The sequence below is a fragment of the Crassostrea angulata genome, chromosome 6, assembly GCF_025612915.1.
Source record: "Crassostrea angulata isolate pt1a10 chromosome 6, ASM2561291v2, whole genome shotgun sequence".
Lineage (NCBI taxonomy): Eukaryota > Metazoa > Mollusca > Bivalvia > Ostreida > Ostreidae > Magallana > Magallana angulata.
The window spans coordinates 37218850-37243856 of NC_069116.1; the positions used below are offsets into that span (position 1 = coordinate 37218850).

Below are 25007 nucleotides of genomic sequence, written 5' to 3' on the forward strand. Positions count from 1 at the left end.
TTTCGGTAATTATCATCATTATATTTAAAAGCAAAATAGAAGACTCATTTATTTTCATAACAATTTTTTTTTATGCAAGTTACATCATATTGTTAAAAAATACACGTCTTTTTCCATTTGTTCATTAAAAGAACAAAAAAGAGCCCACATCTACAACGTCACAACGGTTTGCAACGTCACTACCAAATAATGAAAGAACGTCACAGTTCGCCAAAATTCCACATGGAAACGGATGGAAATTGGTTGGTGGCTGCAACAAGCAAGTAAAATCTGGAAAGTCTTAATTGGTCTTAGAATGGAACAATATAAATGGGAACATCTTCCAGATGTCGTAATAATCGAGATATTGAAATATCTATCGGACGAAGAAAAGGTAAAAGCTGCACTAACATGCAAAAACTGGGGACGGCTTTACTATACCCCTTGCTTGTGGCGGAAAAGACATTTTGATGTTGGTGGTTACCGAGTGCATGCCAATGGACTGAGGGCTTGTCAATTTGCCAGTTTACACGGGAGGCACGTGCAAAACTTGTCCCTCACGTGCACCCATCCATCTTATCACACAGCCAAAATGTTTCAGAAAACAATGGAAGAATTACTGTTCAAAATGCGACACGCCAAACTGGTCGAGTTTGAGCTAGAGAGACTGGAGTTGGAACGATTTTGGAGATTCGAGGCATCAAGGGATCGTCTGATATCCAATTTTGTGCGGTTTTTTCGATATCAATATCGTCTGGAAACGTTTGATATGACATCAGCCCAACTTCCGTCAAACAGTGGAATTCGCATCTTGGAGACACTTGGTAGCAACTCAGGAGAAACCATAAAAGAATTATTCTTGGAAGACTTTTTCCACTCTCGATTAGCAATCATTCAAGTACCTCGATACCTTAACTGTTTAACATTGTTCAAAAATGTAGAATTCTTGGCGTTGAATTATAATTGCATTTCTGAAGATGTCATTGTCCTGTTTGCCAAAACTTTGCGCGGTAAACTGGACATGATCAATATAAAGGTATGCAAGCTCGACCCCAGACATCACAGAATAAGTGGGGGAGCCTGGGGTATGCTAAAACGAGCGTGTCCTAAGCTGGTAGTCTCATTCTGGTTCGAAAACATCGGACAAATGCATGAAATCGTACCGATCCTCTCCAAAGAAATCCCCGTGCGTGATTTCCATATTTGGACAGGGTACGACGATGAAGCGGACTGGGTGCTGAATGACACAATACGTCATCTACACGTGAACTATAAACATATCATAGGTATGTCATCAGCAAAATTAAATGAAGAATGATTAAAAAAGTACTTAACGTTAAAATTGAATTATATAAACACGAAGTAGTCAGTTGGAAGTTGAATACAGTAACCCCCAAAAATCTAGAAAGACCCCCCCCCCCTCCCCCCCACACACACACTTAAGAATCACATTCCATTCTTACTCATTTTATATAGTAGTAATATCATTTAGAACCGTTTTAACATGAGCTTGGACTTTATGTGGGATGTTACTATCTAGTTTGCTCATCAAAACAAGCTGTCAAATTTTTGACCTGTTTTCTTTTAATTCGAGATCTGCCCTGCTGTGTGAAATTGATGCTGTTTCAGCGAAATATACATCTCTGGGTGAAGTCGGGCGTGTGGTCATTGCGTTCAATATATTCATATCTATTAGCCAATAACTGGACAGTTAACCATGAGTAGACCCCCCCCCCTTTGTTAAATCGGAGTTTGTCACGTACTGCTCAAAGTCCAAGCTCTTGTTAAAACGGTTCTATATATGGTAAAGGTTACGGTTACACACCGAGTTTTGTCTTAATACATGTATAAAATTTTAACTAAGCGGTTTTAAAGTTGATCAACCAATATATATATGACTTTAATAGAATATTAGGATTTGCAGCAACTTCGCGAGTAATAAGTATAAATAAACGGAAAATATAAAACACTCCTTATTAAAAAAAAAATTCTAAGAAAATCTCTGCAATTATTAGTCTATTTCCCTCCTCTTTCTGTGTAACTCTATATCATCGAATCATTAACAACATAGGTTTACACGTATGTCTTTTTTTTTTCAAAAATCAAAGAATCTGTGTCTTTGGAGCTGGATAATAACCACGAAACCGTGGACGAGGAAATCCTCGCTCTGGTGACGTCATGTAAGCATCTGAAGGACTTCACCCTGAATGCCGTGATCCTCATCCCCACCATTCAACAGATCATGGAGTTACAAAGAGAACGCAAAATTGGTACAATGTTCATGATATCATCATTAACTTCATATTTTGTATCAACTTAAAATTTCTGTGTATTTATAAATAAGGTACATTAGTATGTTAGCTAAAAGACAAAACAGTCAAATCGTCTCCTGTGAGACTTTGATTCTGATATCATGATTATTTCGTGCAGTCTGTGATAATTCTTAGGTCGCTACAAGTCTGTACCAATCGATAAACAGGGCGTGTCAATTTCAGTCCTGTCAGTTTCTCGTTAGTTTCAGCCGCTGCAGATTTCTGTGTCTATAGAGCTATGGATTAACAATAAGTTTCCGTAAGAAATAGAGGGAATAGTACTTGGTAGATGTAAATATTTAACAGTGATATCGCATATATCTTTAAAAGAAGAATGTTAGTGTTTGTTTATTAAGGAAGCGTATTAGTGCCACTTTGTAATTTTTTTCTTCCAACTTTAATCTTGGAATTTCCAACTTTAATCTTGGAATTTCCAACTTAAATCTTGGAATTTCCAACTTAAAAGTAGGAGATTCCAACTTTAAAGTAGATTTTTCCAACTTTATTGTTGGAATTTCCAACTTCAATAATCTTGGAATTTCCAACAATAAAGTTGGAAAAATCAACTTTAAAGTTGGAAAGGACTGCGAACGTCTAGCCGCCTAACTAAAAGTCATTTTTTGAAATTTGTCGAATTAAAGTTAATTTTTTACAATAATGTAAACATTTATGTACATTTTCATTAAATATAAATGATTTGGTCAAACAAAGAGAGATAACTTTGTATTTTGGGTTAAAATAGCTCATTTCATAATAGAAAAGAAAGGAAAACGGAAATGTTTTTTAAAACATCTTTCCCCCCAGTGAAACAAATATGCTATTGTTAAGTTTTTATGCACATATTGGCCGCTAAATAAAATTTTCCTCACTCATATGGAAGGGAATTACCGCCAAAATTCTATGTATCTTGCTTTTATTCTTATTATTCTTACTTCTTTATTCTTCTTTACATTTACACTTGCATGTCACTTTATTGTTTTCATATTCATGCTTATCTAATTTCACTTTGATTCTCTTTGATCCTTCATTGTTTGCTTAATTCTATGTTTCAACATTCTCTTCTTATTCGTGTAAATTCTTTCTTCTATCTCTGTTACAAACGTGAATTCAAACACGCAAACCATAAAGCACTTTCAATAAAGACGAATACATGTTGCATGAATTGAATGCTGCATTATGACGCCAGGCGGCAGTGTGTGCGCTACAATTGCTGCTCCCTGAAAAAAACAAACAACAACGTAGCTTGCTAAATGTGGGATGTTTCGCACCATGACATTTCGCTCCAATGTTTATATGTTCAGATCAAGAAATGGAGGGGAGGTTTATGTACTAAGGGATAATTTATAATTTTGTTTGCCGGGGAGGGGGGGGGGGGGGGGGAGGTCGAGTTCTATTTTTCAGTAGGTTTACTATATGTGAATTTAAAAAAGTTTGAATTTTCAAGGGTGGTGGGGTGACTGGACCCCCCTCCTTAAGTAAAATAAAATTCTAAGTCTGCACATCAGTTATGTACATGAGACGATATAATCTTACAGTTCTCATAATTAGCACCCATATCATAATTATCATCATCGCAAGCTTGATATGGAAGTCGGTTAATTCAACTCTTCATTTAATCGAGACCAGTTGACAGGTAGACATGTATGAGGTTCATGTCTCTAAGTTACATGTATCATAGCTAATATAAACACCTTCAAATCTAAACATGGACATTCAGTTACATGTACATGATTTATATTAAAATAAACAAAGTTAACCTACAATAAGCATGGCTGTGAATGAATGATACATACACATCTTTATCACTTCGAAAGAAGATGGGGGAATAAGATGGCGCAAATGCCCATTCGGTTTAGTAGTGAAATACAATTTTAAATTTATTTTTCCCCAATTAAATCTATTCAAATATATCATAATACAACTTTGCAAAAGCAAAATTTCTAACTATAGTCAGTTTTTGATATATTTAACAATAAATAAGAAAAAAAAATATTGTCGAAAATTTTGGTGGTATCGAACCCGTAATATAAAAACCCTAGATATATAAGGTTAGCTTATGCCAGGTACTCTAACCACTGAGCCATTTCAGACACAACAAAGTTGTCTTTTTAAATATTATGTGTGACTAAGGTCACGAACTACCGAACTTGTATTATTTTTTCAAAACGTTCAGTTGTTGGGATACAAAATGATATTTTTAATGTATAGTGGGTCATCTCTCCACGTTTTTGTTGATTGAAATCGGTTTGTTTTCCAATAGACCTTAATTAGACTATGAGAAAAATATGGAGCTTAGACCCACTCTATAAAAGAAAATGCCTTGAAGTTCTAAAAAATGAAAGTATTTGCAAGTTTTGATACGTATACGCCTGTTTGAGTCAACATATTCCAAGTATTGAACATACCTATAGGTTAAAAATCAATGATTCGTTAAGTATATATTGTTTTAAATGATTTAAAAAAAACCCATCAGATTTATTGATACTTTAATTTTTCAGTAGCCTGTCCGATCGCGTATGGGCATTTTACACGCCTTTTCCACCCATCTTCTTTGTGTAAATAAGAAGCATACATTATTTATGTTTTGTATTTTGGAAAAAAAAAATTTCATCTAAAACTTTATATAAGAATTTTTATTAATATTTGATTTAGATTTTAAACCAAAACGTATAAACAGTTATATCACATACCGTATTTTAATCTCTTTGCCTGGTTTGTTTTCGTTTACTTATGTGTAATTTAGTCACTGATAATTTAGATTCGTTAATTTTACCGCGTATACGTATATTTACTTCTGCGATTCCACCGTTCTGTGCCGAATCGCAAGAATATAAAATCGCGTGCACCAAACTTTGTTTTCATATCACAAGTTCAAAACTTTTAGAAAAATAAGTGAGCCATGATTTTAAAACCTGCAGTTTTAAAAGTTTTTTTAACCCGGAATTTCAAACGGATATTAATTCATCGCATTTAATCAGGGGTACTCATGCAAGTGATAATTTTCACACGTACTAGAGTACAGGATAAGCTACTTCCAAGCATTTCGTACCCCAGTCCTTTTATTGTTTTTCAAAAACATCTTTAAATTTGGTTTAAATTTATTTCTTTTTCATCTACATGTTCCACGGGTACCTCTGGACAGAACCGTCCATCACCCCACCTCTTTTCACCTCAAATGAAAATAAAGTCCTGTCGACAAGTACTAATGACATGTTCCTCTTCTAAAAATTAACCGTTCCTGCAAATAATTTGCAAAAAATGTGTTACTGCATATATATACAATACATTGCATTGCGGATCCAGAATGAGATCAGATCCACCCCAATGGAAAATTCACACTTACTTAATCAACCAATGAAAAAATTAATACAAAATTATCTCTCAGACCCCCCCCCCCCCCCTTATGGTTTTTTTTAGCTGCAGATCTGTAGCTCTCTGGTTGAAAAAATTCGGATAGACAAACCAGAGAGCTACAGTTCCAAGCGTTGTAAAAACCTCCGATTTACGCCGCCGTTTTTGTGTCGCTCGCTTCGGGAATTATATCCGACTTTAAAAGCATTCAACCGCCTAAAAAATTGGATTTATTAATTAAACATATAGTTTACCCTAACTCTGATAACTTTGTTTTCCTTTCAATGGTTCACAACGGCCATCCTTCGTCTTGGAATGTCATCGTTTTAAAAAACTCGCCTTATGACAACCATGTTTACCTAGTAGCGAGATCTCGGGTGCGTCGATTTACCCAAATGGACCCAAATGAACCCAAATGGACCCAAATTGAAGCGGAAAACAATTATAATAAAATCCTCATAATTTAGGGAAATTTGGAAAAATAAAAGCCGAAGGTCCATAACAATAATTAAAATTATTTTAAAAAGTTGTTTTATTTCTATATAATATATATATTTATATTATATGAATATACATGTAATTACATACATTATAGCCTATACTTTTAGAAATCGAGATAAAATGCTCAGCTTTATTTTTCAAAAACAATTTTTAAAGATATACTGAAATAATTTTAATTATTGTTTTGGACCTTCGGCTTTTATTTTTCCAAATTTCCCTAAATTATGAGGATTTTATTATAATTGTTTTCCGCTTGAATCGCCATTTGGGTCTTTATTTTTCTTAATAACGGCTAACAACCCCATGAAATGACTAAAACAAGTGATAATATTAGTAATAAGGATTTTATTATAATTGTTTTCCACTTTAATCGCCATTTGGGTTCATTTGGGTCCATTTGGGTAAATCGACGCACCCGAGATCTCGCTACTAGGTAAACATGGTTGTCATAAGGCGAGTTTTTTTAAAACGATGGCATTCCAAGGCGAAGGATGGCCGTTGTGAACCATTGAAAGGAAAACAAAGTTATCAGAGTTAGGGTAAACTATATGTTTAATTAATAAATCCAATTTTTAGGCGGTTGAATGCTTTTAAAGTCGGATATAATTCCCGAAGCGAGCGACACAAAAACGGCGGCGTAAATCGGAGGTTTTTACAACGCTTGGAACTGTAGCTCTCTGGTTTGTCTATCCGAATTTTTTCAACCAGAGAGCTACAGATCTGCAGCTAGGTTTTTTTAGAACCGCGCGGAGACATTTTACATGTATACCCAAAAAAATCTGTATCTTTTTGAGTCTGCGTATATCGTGGCTTGTTAAAAGTTGACTTTATTAACATGTATTTCATATTCCTATACTAAGCCCTTAATTTGAGATGTTTTCACGAATTTATTAGATTTATGCCATTTGTAAGTTTCATTTTAATAAATCTTCGGGAGAAGCAATTGTAGCGCACACACTGCCGCCTGGCGACATAATGCAGCATTAAATTCATACAACTTGTATTCGTCTTTATTGAAAGTGTCTTATGGTTTGCGTGTTCGAATTCACGTTTGTAACAGAGATAGAAGAAAGAATTTACACGAATAAGAAGAGAAAATTGCAACATAGAAATAAGCAAGCAATAAAGAATTAAAGAAAATCAAAGTGAAATTAGATAAGCATGAATATGAAAACAATAAAATGACATGCAAGTCTGATTTGAACATATTTTTATTGTACAAAATACAATTGGGATTGGGCACAAGTTCTAAAACTTAGACCGCCCTCTCCCAATACAAAGATATGATACAAAATATGTGTACACAACATAAATAAAGGTCAGTGGATAGAATGGACGTATACATAAATGCAGTTGACATGTATATAGTAAACAACGGTGTACTAGTAGTTATAAGATCAGTTAAATCTTTCAGTATTTTTGATAAAATTATAAACTAATGCAAATAAATGCTTGTTTTCATTGTCACTTATTGAACTGTCACCCCAAAGTAAAACATGAGTATTGACAATGTTAAGATTTACAATTTGAAAAACGTCATTAAAGAACATTTCTAGCATCTTTATATTTATTACATGTGAAAAAATAATGGTAAGTATCTTCGAGCTTACCACACGAACAGAGTGGACTGTTGATAATATTACATCGAAATAAATCATTATTTAGTGCACAATTGTGACGAAGTTTAGTGTGAATGATATTCAAAATTCTATCCCCATATGTAAAAAAATTAGGTCTAGTTCTACATGTAAGTACATTTTCATTTTTGACAGAAACATGTATTTTTTCCTTAAATATGCGAACAGAGTCGCTTCCACGGACATCCGTTGAAAGCGCATTCCATTCATCAACAACAGTAGGAACAAACGAAGATTTATACAATTCCAAACGACATTTTGGTATAATGTAATTATGTGCATTTCTGGTAGAATAGTTAGATACATTAGCACGCTTATTTGGAAAAATATCCATTACATAACTGGGTAAAAGGTTTCGGTCAATTTTATACATCGTTTTAAGCCTGGATATTTTCCTTCTACTATAAAGCGTTTCCCACCCTGTTTCAAAGTAAAGAGATTCCCGAGATGCAAAAATAGGTAAACCTGTAACAATTCTTGCTGCAATCAATTGTATTTTTTCTAATTTGTCTGAATCATTAATAGAACAACCGCCCCATACATCAGATGCATATTCTAACTGAGGCCTTATAAATGAAGTATATAATAGTGACAGTGATTTTCTATTAAGTTTAAATTTAAGTTTTTTCATTAATCCCAATTTCTTTTGAGCATTTGCTATAATAGAATTTATATAAGATGACCAGGAAAGGTCCTCAGAAAATATAACACCTAAGTGTTTATGGGTGGGTACGAATTCCAAATCGCATCCTTGAAATTTTAGCGTAGGGGTTACTGTGTTAGGTTTATTACTAAAATAAACAGCCTTAGTTTTTGAAGGATTAAAATTTAAAAGCCATTTCTTAGACCAAGCCTCTAAAGTTAAAAGATCCCGATTAAGATAAGATTCCATATCGTGTACATTGATTGCAGCATGTTGAAGGCTATTATCATCTGCAAAAAGTCTGCAAAATGTTAACATGTTATCTGCTATATCGTTTACATAAATAAGAAATAACAATGGACCAAGGACAGAGCCTTGAGGCACTCCGGCATTAATAGACTTAATAGACGACAGCACTTCACGATACATAACCCTTTGCTTTCTATTTACAAGGTAACTATTAAACCATTTGAACAGATTTCCAGTAATACCATAGGTATGGAGTTTAAACAATAAACCTTTATGCCAAACGCGGTCAAATTATGTGCATTTCTGGTAGAATAGTTAGATACATTAGCACGCTTATTTGGAAAAATATCCATTACATAACTGGGTAAAAGGTTTCGGTCAATTTTATACATCGTTTTAAGCCTGGATATTTTCCTTCTACTATAAAGCGTTTCCCACCCTGTTTCAAAGTAAAGAGATTCCCGAGATGCAAAAATAGGTAAACCTGTAACAATTCTTGCTGCAATCAATTGTATTTTTTCTAATTTGTCTGAATCATTAATAGAACAACCGCCCCATACATCAGATGCATATTCTAACTGAGGCCTTATAAATGAAGTATATAATAGTGACAGTGATTTTCTATTAAGTTTAAATTTAAGTTTTTTCATTAATCCCAATTTCTTTTGAGCATTTGCTATAATAGAATTTATATAAGATGACCAGGAAAGGTCCTCAGAAAATATAACACCTAAGTGTTTATGGGTGGGTACGAATTCCAAATCGCATCCTTGAAATTTTAGCGTAGGGGTTACTGTGTTAGGTTTATTACTAAAATAAACAGCCTTAGTTTTTGAAGGATTAAAATTTAAAAGCCATTTCTTAGACCAAGCCTCTAAAGTTAAAAGATCCCGATTAAGATAAGATTCCATATCGTGTACATTGATTGCAGCATGTTGAAGGCTATTATCATCTGCAAAAAGTCTGCAAAATGTTAACATGTTATCTGCTATATCGTTTACATAAATAAGAAATAACAATGGACCAAGGACAGAGCCTTGAGGCACTCCGGCATTAATAGACTTAATAGACGACAGCACTTCACGATACATAACCCTTTGCTTTCTATTTACAAGGTAACTATTAAACCATTTGAACAGATTTCCAGTAATACCATAGGTATGGAGTTTAAACAATAAACCTTTATGCCAAACGCGGTCAAATGCTTTATACAAGTCGCAAAAAATCATACAAGATTGACCTTGATCAATTGCTCTTAAAATATGGTCGTACGTTTCTATTAGCTGATAAACAGTAGAGTGACCCGGTAAAAATCCAGCTTGATACTTATAAAAAAGATTATTATCATGAAAAAAGTTATATACATGTCTAAAAATAATTCGTTCCATTATCTTAGAAACACAACTTAATAAGGAAACAGGTCTATAATTCGACATTTGTGATGAGTCGCCTTTCTTATATAAAGGTAAAAATATTTTCCAGGAGCTTGGAAATGTACAGTTTTTTAAAGAACGATTAAATAATGAACATAGAGGCTTTGCTATTGTATACATAGTATTCTTAAGCATTTTATGACTTATGTTATCTGGCCCCACAGCTTTGTTTACTTGAATGATTGAAATAATATCTATCACATCTTGTTCAGAGATACATACATCACAAATAAAATTGTTGCATTCAGAGTTGAATTCAGGTAATCTAGCGTCATTGTCGTCTAAACATGAAATGGAGGAAAAATAATCATTAAGAACCTCAGCCTTCTCTGTATTGGTATAAGCTATTGATTGATTACCGTTTTTTAAGGCATATTGCAATGGGGGAATTTCGGTAGACATTTTTATATCAAAAACATTCTTCAATAATCTCCAGTATAATTTGGAATTATTTTTACTGGAATCTAAAAGATTAATTTCTAAATTGTTATAATAATTGTCAATTGCATACTTTTTCATATTGTTAACTTTATTGCGTGATTTTTTAAACTTTTGCATATCTAAAGCGTTTCTAGAATTTATTGCAATCTTCCTTAAACGGTTTCTTTGTCTAATCTCTTTCCGTAAGGCTGAGTCAAACCATGGTTTATCTTTGGGTCTGATAGTTACAGTTTTTTCGGGAACAGATTTCCTAATATGCGATAAAAATGTTTCTGAAAAATTGTTGGCAGCTTGATCTACATCATCGGCCCCCATTATTAATGTTTCCCAATCTGTGTGTGTAATAAGAAAATTAAGTTTATCAAAATCCGCATTTTTGTAAAGCCAAACTTTGCGCTTGTAAGCACTGTTTAGATTTAAATTACTTTTAACATAAATATATGTAGCTTTGTGGTCACTAATAGTATGATGCACATCTAAAACTCCAGAGTCGAAAAATGAAACGTCACGTGTTACTAGAATTGGGTCGATGAGTGTGCTCGTGTTTTGTGTGACTCTTGTCGGTTCGTGTGGGATATTTAAAAAATCAACATTTAGATCTCCAACTACAATAATCTTGTCAAATTCATCATAAGCTTTTTCAATGGACCAAGACAAATTTCTCCAAAAGAAGTTATCGCAATTTGGAGGCCGATATGTACAACAGAGCAAAATATTGCAGGTAGGGTCACTTATTTCAACCCAAATGCATTCAATATTTGTTGGTTCTAAATCAATGCGTCTTTTCACTCGTAGTGAGTTTGATATATATACAATAATACCCCCTCCAAAACTATTCCTGTCTTTGCGAAAAATTCTATTAAAACCATCAATAAATACATTTCGGTCTGGAATGGAGGAGTTTAAATGAGATTCCGTAAAACATAAGATATCAAAATCTGAGACTAAACTAAGTTAACTGTCTAATTTGTTTCTAATACTTCGAATATTAAGATGAAATATGTCTAAAGTATATTGTGTACCAGTGCAAGGCCCAGGGTTTGTCTCAATATCTCCTGATAGAAATAATAGCATGAAAATGACTTGAAAAAAATAATTAATAACTAAAGAGTGTTGCGCAAGACACATTGACAATGTTTTATACAAGTTTCCAAACCACAATAAGTATTGAAGTAAACATTTGAAAAGTGATCTTAATTGAAACAGATTAAGATAAAAACATTTTTTCACACACCGTACACAACAGTAAAATAGCCCAATCGCGGCTCGGTATTGTTCTATTGTGTCACCCGCCATTGAAAGACATGTTGATTAACGTTATTGAAACTATGAGACATGCAAGTCTAAATGAACTGAAGAGTAAAGAAGTAAGCATCATAAGAATAAAAGAAAGATACATAGAATTTTGGCGGTAATTCCCTTCCATACACTCATAGAGACTGATTTCAATGAAATTTTTTTTAGACCCCGCGTTAGCAAAACTTTTGCTTAAAAATAAATAATTTGATTACAAATTTTATTTTGATATAAATTGATTAGGATTTGATTATACTTTTTAGTAGAAAACTTAGTTTTTGAATATCTGACAGAAATTCCGAAATATTTGGATGTAAAATGTAGGCGGGAAACGGGCGTTAGCGTTCGCAGTTCATCCAAGATTAAAGTTGGAATTTAAAAGAAAAATCAAAGTACTGAAGTACTGATGGGAGTTGATTTTATCGATTATTATTTATCTTAAAATCAACGATATGTCATTTTGCTTGGCAAGTAGTTTATAATCTCTATTTGAACTACGCACATCTTTATAATATGGATTCTCGGACTTTTCCGACAAGAATTTCGAGAAACCTCTTATGAATCATGTTGTGTTATATAAAAAAATAGAATTGATTTCATCAAACTATGTATCGGTATTCGAAATATTTCAAAAAATGTATGGATCCAACCAATAATGAACTCTAGTCTCGTTCAACCAGATGCTCGGCTGTCTCCGTTAATCTCCGACAAGTACGAGATATATTGACTGACTCTCTGCTTGTCGGAGATGAACTGAGATTGAACTCTGGCGTAGGAATACATACGACTGCAAAAAACTTCTAAATTGTTCGTACTATTTAAAATCTTACTATATTTTAGGTATTTATAAATAATGTTCGTTTAAAAACAATGCTTCAGCGTACATTACATCGAATTTATCGATTATTTTCAAGAACTAATTCTTGTCAGCGGTGATTATTTGTGCTTAGGACCGAACACTGTTTCGGTTTGCCAGAGTAACTGCATAGGAGAGTTGATTAAAATCAACTCCCAAAAATTACAAAGTGGCACTAATACGCTTCAGTACAAAACAAATTGATGTGTCATTACACAAAACTCCCCTATATTAATGGCCAACATTCACTGCTACCAGACAAAAAGAAGACTTGTATTGTCCACATCTTTAAAATTTTGATGCTCTTATTTCAAAGATTTGAGAACGTTCCGGTTGACCGCCTGTGGCCTGTCTGAGAATGAGTGGACAGAGCTGTCCGAGATCCGCGACTCCTATACCACCATGATAGAGCAGAGAGCGCTCGACTTTCGATTCACCACAGATCTAATTGTGGATTTTTCTTGAGAAAAATAATAAATACACAAATAAAGCAAACTATGCACTGAGTTCACAATTTTTTTCTTGATTCATTTAATTAGTACCAGTAATCACATAAGAACTTTAAAAACGTTGTAGAGATTTTTTTCTCGCATTATCACCGGTGTGAGATTGGTTTGTCCGGTGTGAGACAGCAGTGTGAGATTTTTCTGTCTTACACTGTGTATAACTACGCTGTTTTAAAACGTAAACAAACGTTGTCTGCTGTAGGGAAATGCAAAATAGTGCATTGAGATTATCCATTAAGTAATTGTGTTGCATAATTAATTACAATTTTTCATATTTTAATTGAAAAAACTGTCGTATGCTTTCATTTAACTTGCACTATTTGAAGCACGCGGAGGCACGCGGAGGGATAAACCGAAAGTAATCTTTTGAACGTCATAACAGAAAGTTGTCAAACATCATTTTTTAAGCTAATATAATGCGAGAAAAATAATCATTCATTATATACTCGTGTGGGATAGTGAAATTCCACCTCGGGGCCAAGATTCACGGTCTAGGACTCGGCAAAGCCTCGTCCTAGACAGTGAATATTGTCCCCTCGGTGGAATTTCACTATCCCACACTCGTAATAATGAATGATTCTATTAATCTATGTCTTTGTAATAACTGATACATCTGTATTGAATAATTGTTATTTGTTACAATAAATCAATATTTTTTCATTTATAGCAGATTTTTCAGATTCATTCCAATTTACCTTCCAAATTGTTAATAAAGCGTCTGGTTAAATGCATTACCAATGATAGAATAGCTTACATCATGATTTACCAAATTGTTTTCGATGATACAAGGAGAAGAATCTGGGTTAAGAAGTATAATAAATGAGATCCCTTGTATTTTCTTTACCTATTTCTCCTTTACAAATACAGTATGCTGAGGAAAAAATCATTCTAAAATGTTAGAAATTGATTAAAAAATGAAACACGTGTATATAGTATGAACACATTTGGTGAAAAACTATTTTGTATTAAGTGGGGAAAACATTTCCCAAACATATGCTGTAAATGTTTTCCCAAACATATGCTGTAATAGTAAGAGTCTGATGTCTAATCAATAATAACATATAACAGTACATGACATGTATCTCATGTAAACAACAATTCATGTACCCGGTAAATCAAATCCATCTTGGCACAACTTGCAATACAAAATTTGATGTAAATCCTTGCTGTTGATCGATTTTTAAACAGTTTTAAAAAGAGCTACAATATACATACACAATGCAAATTGAACAGCAATATACATATACATGTATATCTGGTATTATAAACAGTAATACACTTTTGTGATCTGAAATCTTTCATAAAATTTTTCATTACAATGACGTCTAAGTTGAACACATGACCCAAAACATATTTTTACCAAGCTTTATAAAAAAGAAAAGGGAAAAATTATTGCCTGGTTGACACATATATATCTACATGGATAATCCTTATGCTGGATATATTCTGAATCACAACTCCTCTAGGTTCAATAATTGCAAATCAGAAATGAGTTTTCCATGTTGAATGGAATGAAAGTCGCACAAAACTAAATTTTGTACTGGAGACAAATGCCACCTAATCGGCCATTTTTGAGCTATCAGTCACATTTAGCTCTAAACAAAGCAAAAAATGTGTGTCCCTTATCAATGACATCTGTATGAACATGCATCAGCAAGTACTGTTTAGTACTTTCCCTTCTACTCAGTGCTTGGAGTAATAGTACTTTCAGTAATTTCTTTTACTTAATGATCTTTCCTTTAACTGCATCCATCAAACCAACTTGACTTCCATTTTGTTGCTGATTGTACATAGTTTCAGTGATTTAAGAACCTACATAATAACGAAACAAGTACACGTACATTAAACATAAGACAATGTGGTAATTGACAAAAATGAATGAAAAATAATGCTTCAACATGAAAAAACTCTTTCACTTATCTTTAGCTTAAAATATTTTTTAAATAGATTAAAAGAAATAAACATTTGACTAAAGTATAAATTTGGTTGAATCAAACAACTCTCTGCTTTATATTATTTTAAATCTAAAGGACAACTATATCAGAAGGTCATTCAAAATTCTAATAAAGTCTCACCTATAAATACAAGTACATGACAGAATAAATCTGATGTCATACCTTTAGCTTGGCTTCTCCTGTGGCCCCTGATACTTTTAAGCCCATCTTGTACATCTCAGAGGGTCCCAAAGGATTGCTGTCAAAATAAAATGTTGCAGTCTGACATGTAACTATCACACCCGTAAAGGACAAGGTCACTAGAAAGGGACGTATCCCCTCACAAACATCTCTAAATATATTCACACCTATACAGTGTTATGTTCAATAAGGGAGCCATATTCTTATTTATCACTTTTCCACAAAACACTCACAAACACCAACATAGCTGATTACTATAATAGTTTTGAGGGAGATAATAGTATGGCTTAGGGTTTTGATGAATTGCTTAAACTGCATGAACCAGTCAATAAAACTTGGATTGTGTTTTCAAAGTTTTGTCACAAAATAAAGTCATTTACTTGCAACGAAGACAACAATTTTGACAGACAGAAGAACAGACATGTACAACAATTACCTGTTGTCTTCCTCTTTGAAGTGTCTCCATAACACTCTGTAAGCCTAAAGTTGAAACATATATATGCAATTAATGGGGGGAAAACTATTTATATACATGAAATATATGAATATAATAGGCTGCGAAAAAATAATTCCTTGATTGTTAGGGCCCATCTGGATCTGATTTAACAATGCACAAAGGCCATTTTTATTTAAATGAATAAAATAAGAGTTCCATTTAAGAACTTTTAAGTTCTGGAAAAAAATTGCCCAAGCAATGAATTTTCTATGGTCTTACAGATATGTATTTAAATATGCATCCTAATTAAAAGATACATGTAAGCTACTAAATATAAAGGGTTAAAAAGAATTGATACCATGTTGACATCAGCGAGTTTGACTCTTCCTCTAGTAGTAGCTGGGACAGATTCAAACTCTTCTGCTGACAATTCTATAAACTCATTGGACTGTGACCGCAGGTCTAAGGGAGATAACACTTCTTTCACATCTATCAATAAAAAATAAAACAATTTAGTTAATTGCACTTATTGATCACTAGATATTGAAAATGTTCAATGTAAATGGGGAAAAAGAAATTAAAAGCATTTGTAAGATCTTCATTGACTTTCAACTTTTTCAAAATACAATCCATCATTTAGGCTAAATGTATCAATTTAACACAGGTTTTAATGATAAGCAATTATACCAACTTCCTCTTTAACATTTGATTTTTGGGCATTGAGGGTAAAGGTCAAGTCAGTGTTGGCTGGATCTGATTGGTTGTTCTCTTGTTGTACATTTACATCAGAGGCTGCTTCATCGGGTTGATGATGTGGAAAGCTCACACCCAGCAATTCTTCTAGCTTGACCAGCTCTTCTGGTTTTTCCTCTGACTGATGAAAAAATTCAAATCTTGGTTAGATAGAAAAATTTTTTTGGCACAAATGAACACATGGTATGAATTATTTTGCTATAACTTATATGTAAATTCTTTATACATGCATTGTGTTTATAATCTGCTTACTTCTAAGCTTCCCTGCTCCTGTATTTTCTGCAACAATTGACACGCAGCCATCAGCTGTGACTGAAACTGGGCTACTGCTTCCTGGAAAATAGACGAGAAATTTCTGAAATGCTTAAAATTCAAGAATATTGTGACTCTTAACTGATTTTAGGAGTTGAAGAAATCTACCTACCTTTTGTGCTTCCTGAATTGCTGCAGCTTCTTGCACAATGGATGAGAATTCCTTCTTCACATCAGCAATTTTTTGTAACATTTGTGATGGATTAGTCTGAAGTGAGAAAATATTCAAGTTCTATTTTCAAATTTCAAACCCAATAAAGCCGCAAGGGCTTAATGATTATTGATCGATTTTATTACATCGACCGTATTTGATCACCTCTTTATATTAAAAAAAATGCTTCCTTATTACTTATACATATATACGATTTTCAGTGATTATCTTCTAAAGAGACGTTAGCCAACATTTTTCAGTCTCAACGAATCTCGCTGAGATTAATTAATTCTGTTTTCTAACACAATCTGTGGAATGATTAGAACCAAATAATCCAAATAAAACACAAAACTACATATTTTATCATTATGTTACAATAAATCACAAAACTACATATTCATGGTTAAGTTTGTGAAAAAGTTAACAATAATGTTGATCATTTTTGTAGTGTGTACAGTTTGGTTGATCTGACCCTCAGGCCTAGATAAATCTTATTAATACTAGCAAATGCTGTTTTTTTTTTCTTCATAATTCAAGCATAAATTCAATAGTTATTTGACCAGGTTAACAGATGAGTGACTGTCAGTCAGTATAATTATTATAACTGGTCTCAACAGCTGTGAGCGCTGGCACAGAACACTTGAGGCCCTGGGTTCACTTTGAACTTGACTTTTCTCCATCTGATACAGTCACTGTTATTATACTTAAAAGAAAGGTTAGTGTTTGCTATTTTCATTTTCAGTACTTTGCCAAAATCCTATACCTTATTCTCTTCATTGTTTTGGTCAAATTCAAAATCCAGTTTTCTTGACAGAAAATTGAGATCTGATTCTGCTTTCTGAAACTAGAAAAAGACAAAAATGTTCTAGAAAATAACATTTCTACATGAAATCAAAAGTCTTGGTATCCGTATATAGACGTGATGAATAACTGACAGTATCAAAAGTTAGCAGATCTGAAAATTATGTGCGACGTCTTAAGAACTGTGTGATTTTCACACTTTGGTCATGATGATATACTCATGGGAGCATAACATTTTACACAGAAATCCTCTAAGAAACAATTATTTGATAAATTACGTACCATAGCCTCCAAAACTTCAACTTTGGACTCCATCTTGAATTTTGACTTCCGCTTTTGTAACAAGAAAGTTGGTTGGTTGAATTTATGTAAGGTGGATTCTAATTGGTTATATTAAAGCGGGAGGTACAAATGGCAGGAACATCATGATGGCAACTGTTAGAAGGTTAGTGGACTATTTCAAAACTTAGAAATTGTTATAGCCTGTGATCAGGATCATAATATTCACTAGACCTTTAAATTTCTGTAAAATAAGAAGTTGATGGTAGACTCAAGTAAAATATTACGTGCATGACATCTAAATATATCGAGTAATTAACAGGTTGGGACCAATCTCCCAAATGGGATATAAATTTAATGTGCAAAAAATAAAAAAAAATTATTTAAATTTTTTGAAATAAATCCACATTAATGTGAATCAAATGCAACAACTTTTGGTTTAGAAGTTTTTCTATTTGTCTAACGTTATTGTTTGTAAGATTGATCCCCAGTAAGTTTTGGATATATTGAGGGATCAATCTCTGTAAAATTACAGCTACAGTATATAAATAGTGCCTGTTTGGGAGGGTAACAGTTGAAATTGACACCCCGAGGAAACCATTGTCAACCGACGCAAAGCGGAGGTTGACATTAATGGTTTTCGAGGGGTTTCAATTTCAACTGTTATCCACCCCAAACAGGCACTATTTATTTTATTACACTGAATGTCTTAATTTTAGAGATTTTCTTACTGCTTCTATATAGAAATGACGTGAATTCCACGGCGAACCGTACGCGCATAATTTATGCGCATGTAACAATTCTTTGTGTTACCCGTTGCTAAGTGTGTTGCTAATGCTGAGGGTAATAAAACGGATTATCTTAAGTGAGATCTCGCGAGAAGTGACGAGATCAGTAGAACTTGTCACATTCGTGGTTTGGCTGCAGAAGTGAGTGGTCGTTACCGCGGATTTTCTGTTTTTGTCCAAGGTTAGGAGCATTTGGCCCAGGTAGAAGGTGAGTTTTAATTTATTCATGATGGCAATGGAATAGGTAAAGCCTATAGGATTGCACATTTTATGTACGTTTTACGGCAGTGGTCATGATAAGTAAAAAGTTAAATTTGTGGCAATGGAATAGATTCGGTCTATAGGATTGCACGCTTTCAGAATTTAACGGTAGTGGCCGAGGGAAAATCTAAGTGATGGGAATTGTGGCAATGGAATAGGTTTAGCCTATAGGATTGCATGAGTTGTTTTAATGTAAGTAACCTCGGGAAAATGGAGTTGTGCATGAGGCATGCATGGGTAACGCTATTATTATTGATAGCTATAGTGAATATTGGTTAAGTGTTGGGGAGTATTTAGTGATTTTGTATATAATGTTAAAAAGTATTTATATGCGGGATGAGTGGAGTACTTGGTCTGTTAAATTTTGTAATTTTGCCAGAGGCTTGAGTTCGAGCTGTCCGAGCGGGTTGCTCGTGCGTTGCGAGAGCTCAGAGCTGGGTTTAGATTGTCGGGGTCTTGGCATAGGGTGGCTTACATATTAGGTACACGATATATTTAAGTGTTAAATAGCTGATATTAATACACTTTGTTGTAATATTATGTTCTCTGTTGATAATTAAGAATTCTGATTTATATATATCTTTTTGATTATAGGATGAGTGTGCTAAAACCAAAACATTCATTAGTGGGAAAGTCTTTGGTGCCTGTAATATTAAAATTTAAAGCACAAGTAGAGAGGATAGAGGAATGTGACCTTAACAGACTAAAAAAAGGACATGCATTAACCAGGTATTGATGTAGTTATGACATATATTTTGATATTTTAATACATATATTTAAATTTTGGTATTCTTTTCCCTGTAAGGTAATTAAGGTATATTTTCTATAGATATAATCTGGATGAGTTAAGGGCAGAGTTTGAAGGACTCACGGGAGAAAGCTCGAGGGATATTTTGCTTTTAACTGGGAGAGAAGAGGATTTTGATAGTCTGGTTATATTGATGCATTTCGCCATAGAGCAGGCAAACATGGTGGGGGCACCAAAAGGTCAAGTTCTAGTGCAAACTTCCAGTGCTGAAGTAAACCAGGGGGCGGCTTCATCTGTTCAAAACAGTGGAGCTGTGGCTTCATCCTGTTCAGCTGCCACTGCTTCTACTACATGTAGCTCATCTGTGTCAACAGCTAGTGTCTCTCAGGCTTCAGGTACTATTTTAGTATAATTTATTTGGATTTATATAAGGAGAGATGTGTATATTTTGCATTGGGGTATTAAAAAAAAAAAAAAAAAAAAAAAAAAATAGCAATAATAAATAATTGTTTGTTATATTTAGGTGACAAGAATATGGAAACAAGATTAAGAGACATTGAGAGGAAGATGGAATCTATGAAAGAGAAATCGGGGGAGGATCAGGTAGAGGAGTGTTTAAGACAAGTTAGGATATTGGCTGGTCGTCCTAACCTTACACAGGCGCATGTCCTCCTGGCTGCTTTAGAAACACTTGTTGATGTCGCATTTAGAAATTCTCACAAAGATGCTGATTTCTATTCAAAATCTTTCACACATTGTAAAAAATATGAAAATTCTAAAGATTTATGTGGGCTTACTATGAAACTATTTGGTTCAGCTGAGGATAGAAAAATTGCAAATGTGGTAGCTGATTGGCTTAAGGGGAAAAAGTATGAAGGGTCTGGGGTAGTTGAGGATAAAGAGAACGTGGGTCAAAATAGTAACAAAAGTTTGGGAGATTTGACGGGAATGCAAGCTAATCCTTATCCTTATGTACCATTGTTGGGACAACCACATTTCCCTTTTTCCCCTTATCCTGTGCCATATTCTGGATACCCTGCACAGAGTTTTGGGTTCCCTCGTCCTTCAGTTAGAGGTATGGGTATTCGCCCTCGTAGGGGAAGATGTTTGTTTTGTAAAGACTTGGGACATTTTGTAGCTGATTGTCCAAAAATGAAAAAATAAGAATAATGTTTGGGTACATGGCCTTCAACTCGGGGGTTTCTAATGCCCTTTGTGATTTTTCACATGAGTTGAGGGTTGAGTATCCTCCTCTGTATTAACTTATTTTGCATCCTTTCTAGTTCTTTTATTCATTTTGATTTCAGAATGAGGTGTTGGTTAAGAAGAGAAAATTTTGTCCTGTTATACCTGATTGGGAATTTAACTCTGGTTTTGATCCAGAATGTATTGTTCAGAGAGTAAAGGATGAAAAATGGGTTAATTACAGGGGTGAGAATGCTCAGCCCTCACCTTGTGTGACTGCTGAAGATGTTGCTAAGAAAAATGTTAAATTTGATTTGGAAAATCTAAGATTCAGGGATCCTAATAATTTTATACCTGGGAATTTGCATTCATGTTTACATGAGTGGGAAAAAATAGATGCCCCAGATAATGTTCTTGAATGGCTAAAGGAGGGGGTTGATGTTAAAAAGTTTTTTAAACCTTTTAAAGGAAACTTTAAGGGTAAGAGTTACAGTTCGGATGTCCCACCCTCAGTTTATTTTCCAAATTCTACCTCTTGTGCACAATTTAAAGATTATATTGTTAAGACATTGTATGAAAGGTTGGAAAATGGTTCTCTTACACTGATTGGGAAGGTAGGTTTTTGCGAGCCACCTCACTTGGTTTTGCCTCTTACAGTGGAACCTACAAAAACCACGTTTGTGCCATGATGAAAGGTTTTTGAATCTTTGGGTGAAGGATTGCCCTTTTTCTTTAGATACTTTAAAAGATGTTCCACGCTTAGTTCAGAGAGGCATGTTTATGTCTAGTATGGATGACAAGTCGGGATATGATCATATTTATTTGAGTGAGCAGTCTAAAAAATATTTTGGATTGCAGTTTGGAGGATGGTTTATGATATTTAATACACTTCCTTTTGGATTTAAAGCAAGTGCGTTTATTTATCAAAGTGTAGGTATGGTGGCTACTAGTTGGTGTAGGTCTTTAGGTGTACCATGTTTGCAATACATTGATGATAGATGGATTGGGGGATTTTTGCAGTCTCTTTTCCATGACCTTGAAGTTTCTCCAAATGACAGTCACCTGGATGACAGTCAGGTAGCAGAAAAGGCATTATATATTGTCTGTCAAGTGATGATAAGAGTTGGATAATTTCTCAATATTAAAAAGTCAGTCTTAGTTCCAGTGAAATGTATAAAGTTTTTAGGGATGTTAGTTGACTCTGAGAGATTAGCATTTATTATTCCAGATGAGAAAATTCAGAAGTTTATCGGCTTAAGAGAAAGTATCTTAGGTTGTGATAAGACAAGTGTTCTTACTTTACAAAAGTTTGCTGGCAAATGTGTATCTTTTATGTTAGCGTTTCCTGGGGCTAAGTTGTATACAAAGGAAGTAAACAGAGCAATAGGTTTAGCAGCTAAAAGAAGTGGTTTTGTGGATATGACAGATGATTTGAGACAAGAAATTTTGTATTGGAGATTTATAGATCATTGGAGTGGTTGTTTTTCTTGGAGGAATGAAAAGCATTTACAAATTACAGTAGCCTCAGATGCATCCAAGTTTAAGTGGGGGGCCCTAGTAGATGTTAAGGGTCAACAGATAGTGTGTGCAGATTACTGGAGGAATGAGGATGATAGGCCAATTCATGTTAAAGAGGCTCAAGCTTTGTTCAATGCTCTATGTTCAGTCAAAGATGTGGTAAAAAACCACAGGGTAGACGCTTATGTAGACAATTTGGCTTGTGTCTATGGTTGGGAGAGCATGAGTGGGAAAGACCCTGCTTTGAACAGAATTATGAAGAGTTTGTGGAATTTCAGTGTGGATAATAATATGGATTTGCATTTGTTGTATGTGAAATCTGAAGATAACCCAGCAGATTGTCATTCTAGAAGATTGTCAGCATTGGATTGTATGTTAACTAGGGAGAAGTTTGAGACTATTGAAAAGAGGTTTGGTCCACATTCAGTTGATCTAATGTCCCTTGATTCAAATTGTATGATTAGCCAAGTAAATGGGAAACCTTTAAGGCATTTCACACCATACCCGACCCCATTGTCTGCTGGTGTGAATGTATTTTCTCAGGATATAACATTGGAGAAGAATCCATATGTATTTCCTCCATTTAGGCTTATTCTTCCGCTTATTGTCTATCTTAAAAACCAGGGTGTTGAGGCTTGTACAATGGTTATTCCAAAATTATTGCCAATCCCAGTTTGGTGGCCTTTGGTCAGTCAGTATGCAATGGATAGGTTTGTACTTGGTAAGAAAGGGGAAAGGGGTGTGCTTTTATTCCCTTCAAAATCCGGGTTTTCTGAAGCAAAACATGGGTTATTGTATGATTTAATTGTTGTCAGGTTAGTTCTTTCAAAGTAAATAAAAATTTCATTGTATTTTCAGGTAGTTCTGGTCAGTGAAGTTGATTCTCAATCCTTGTGTAGTGGTGTTGTGAAGAAGAAATGTTTGATGCAATATTCTGCAGAAAGGCGCATTGCTTACCTGAACAATTTACTAGATTCTAAGGCATAATGTAAGAAAAAATTAGCGTTAAAGTTGGATTTTGAAAATGTTATAGGAAAAAAAAATTTTCAAAGCCACTCCAGAAGATTTAAGATTATTTCTTCTGGGAAAGGACAGAGTGGGTAAGACTCAAGTTCATGATTTATCTTGTCCTTTTCTTGGTGTTGCAAGTGCTAGTTCATGTTCTTGTCCAGTGCGTCTAGCAGCTGGAACAGTCTCTTCTTACATTGCGCAATTTAAAGCAATGTTTATTGAGATAGGTAGAGTTGAACCTTGGGATAATGCAAGACATTTGGAAAGATGTAATCCAGCAGATAGTATTCTCTTAAGGAGGTATGTTGATGCAGTAAAATTAGAACAAGCAATGTCGCATGTGTCTTCGAAACAAGCCAAACCGATTTTTCTGAACAAATTGGAAAAGTTGAGTTTGTATTTTAATGATCAATTGTCAAAAAAGGATCTTACTGTTGGAAATAGATATGTTTATTTGCGAGATCAAGCTTTCTTTAAAGTTTTATTTTATTCTGGTGATCGTGCTAATGATTTGGCATTGTGTTTATCTCAGGAGGTGAAGAAGTTGTCAGATGAGAAGGGTTATTTGTTGAGCCATACTGTTGGGAAAACCCTAGGTAATGGGCATGTAAATGAATTTGTACTACCTAAGGTTCAAAATCAAGTTATTTGTCCAGTTGAAGGTTTGAAGAAATATGTAGAAGGCGCGAGGGACCTGGGTGTTGATTTGAGGGTAGGTTATTTGTTTCGGTCTTTGGACTCATCAAGGACTTTAGTGTTAGACAATCATGTTACAACTTCAGCAATGTCGGATAGGTTAAAAAAATATCTTATTACTTTGAATATTTATGAAGGGGAAACAGCACACAGTTTTAGGGCAGGTTGTGGTATTACCCTGATGGCAAATAATACAACTTCTTCAGAAGAAATCATGGAGCATGTGGGTTGGCGAAGTCGGCAATCATTCAACAGATATTCTAGGATCAATAGGATAGTTGGTACATCTGGGGTGGGTGATTTGTTAGCAAAGGTGTCAGTTTTGAAAGATAGGGACGCTAATGTTATTTTTGACAAATTTGGGGATTATTCTAGACTTCCACAAGCATTTGAGTCTAATTAGAGGGTTGGGGGAGTCATTTGAACTAGTTATGGTTATTGGGATCCCTGTGTCTTATATTGTATTATGCATTGTTTGTATGGATTAATATTTGTTATTTCAATAAATGATGTATTAATGTTTTATTGTTGTTTATTTAGTAATGGGTTAAGTATTGGGAGAGATTTAGTGGTTGATGCCATGCATGCAACTGTTTGGAGTTACAAACGTAAATGAGAGGTTGGGTACTTGAAGTAAGAGTTTTCCTATTTACCCAATACTTATTACCCGAGTCACTTTGAGAGTGTCTTACTTAGGATACACTAGTATCTTAAGTGAGATCTCGCGAG

At 34.2% G+C, this 25007-nt stretch overlaps 4 protein-coding genes across 5 annotated transcripts in view; 3 read left to right on the top strand and 1 right to left on the bottom strand.

Annotated features, from left to right (window-relative positions):
• The first annotated feature begins 93 nt into the window (after window positions 1–93).
• LOC128187368 (F-box only protein 39-like) lies at window positions 94–14585 on the top strand. The gene is made up of 3 exons (XM_052857783.1): window positions 94–1265; window positions 2088–2249; window positions 13015–14585. Exons 1-3 carry the CDS (start codon window positions 233–235, stop codon window positions 13161–13163), a joined length of 1344 nt encoding a protein of 447 aa, XP_052713743.1. The 5' UTR covers window positions 94–232; the 3' UTR covers window positions 13164–14585.
• On the bottom strand, window positions 14575–18193 carry LOC128187372 (spindle and kinetochore-associated protein 2-like). Its single transcript, XM_052857788.1, has 9 exons — window positions 18075–18193; window positions 17755–17835; window positions 16953–17048; window positions 16781–16861; window positions 16463–16649; window positions 16134–16264; window positions 15776–15819; window positions 15322–15397; window positions 14575–15016 (listed from the first exon to the last, which is right to left on the bottom strand). The coding sequence occupies exons 1-9, from the start codon at window positions 18105–18107 to the stop codon at window positions 14957–14959; spliced, it is 789 nt and encodes a 262-aa protein (XP_052713748.1). The 5' UTR covers window positions 18108–18193; the 3' UTR covers window positions 14575–14956.
• The window catches only part of LOC128187371 (proline-rich protein 11-like), a 12394-nt gene continuing 5576 nt past the window's right edge, over window positions 18190–25007 (top strand). Inside the window, 1 exon segment of the mRNA XM_052857787.1 lies at window positions 18190–18237. The gene's annotated coding sequence lies outside the window, so the exon portion shown is untranslated.
• On the top strand, window positions 18783–24800 carry LOC128187370 (uncharacterized). 2 transcript variants are annotated; one of them, XM_052857786.1, is made up of 4 exons: window positions 18783–19849; window positions 19950–20263; window positions 20392–20471; window positions 23430–24800. In XM_052857786.1, exons 1-4 carry the CDS (start codon window positions 19716–19718, stop codon window positions 23556–23558), a joined length of 657 nt encoding a protein of 218 aa, XP_052713746.1. In that variant the 5' UTR covers window positions 18783–19715; the 3' UTR covers window positions 23559–24800. The 2 variants fall into 2 exon arrangements, with proteins under 2 accessions (XP_052713746.1, XP_052713745.1); XM_052857785.1 differs by having other exon boundaries at window positions 18788–19849; window positions 20392–24800.

What these genes read in the sequence shown, in the direction of transcription:
- LOC128187368 (XM_052857783.1), top strand. Translation starts at nt 233, where the DNA reads ATGGAAATTGGTTGGTGGCTGCAACAAGCAAGTAAAATCTGGAAAGTC. An exon ending in GAACTATAAACATATCATAG is followed by an intron (nt 1,266 to 2,087) that starts GTATGTCATCAG and finishes CAAAAATCAAAG; the next exon opens with AATCTGTGTCTTTGGAGCTG. An exon ending in ACAAAGAGAACGCAAAATTG is followed by an intron (nt 2,250 to 13,014) that starts GTACAATGTTCA and finishes CTTATTTCAAAG; the next exon opens with ATTTGAGAACGTTCCGGTTG.
- LOC128187372 (XM_052857788.1), bottom strand. Translation starts at nt 18,107, where the DNA reads ATGGAGTCCAAAGTTGAAGTTTTGGAGGCTATG. An exon ending in TTGAAGTTTTGGAGGCTATG is followed by an intron (nt 17,836 to 18,074) that starts GTACGTAATTTA and finishes GTCTTTTTCTAG; the next exon opens with TTTCAGAAAGCAGAATCAGA. An exon ending in AGGAGCAGGGAAGCTTAGAA is followed by an intron (nt 16,650 to 16,780) that starts GTAAGCAGATTA and finishes TTTTTTCATCAG; the next exon opens with TCAGAGGAAAAACCAGAAGA.
- LOC128187370 (XM_052857785.1), top strand. Translation starts at nt 19,716, where the DNA reads ATGAGTGTGCTAAAACCAAAACATTCATTAGTGGGAAAGTCTTTGGTG. An exon ending in AAAGGACATGCATTAACCAG is followed by an intron (nt 19,850 to 19,949) that starts GTATTGATGTAG and finishes TATTTTCTATAG; the next exon opens with ATATAATCTGGATGAGTTAA. An exon ending in TAGTGTCTCTCAGGCTTCAG is followed by an intron (nt 20,264 to 20,391) that starts GTACTATTTTAG and finishes TGTTATATTTAG; the next exon opens with GTGACAAGAATATGGAAACA.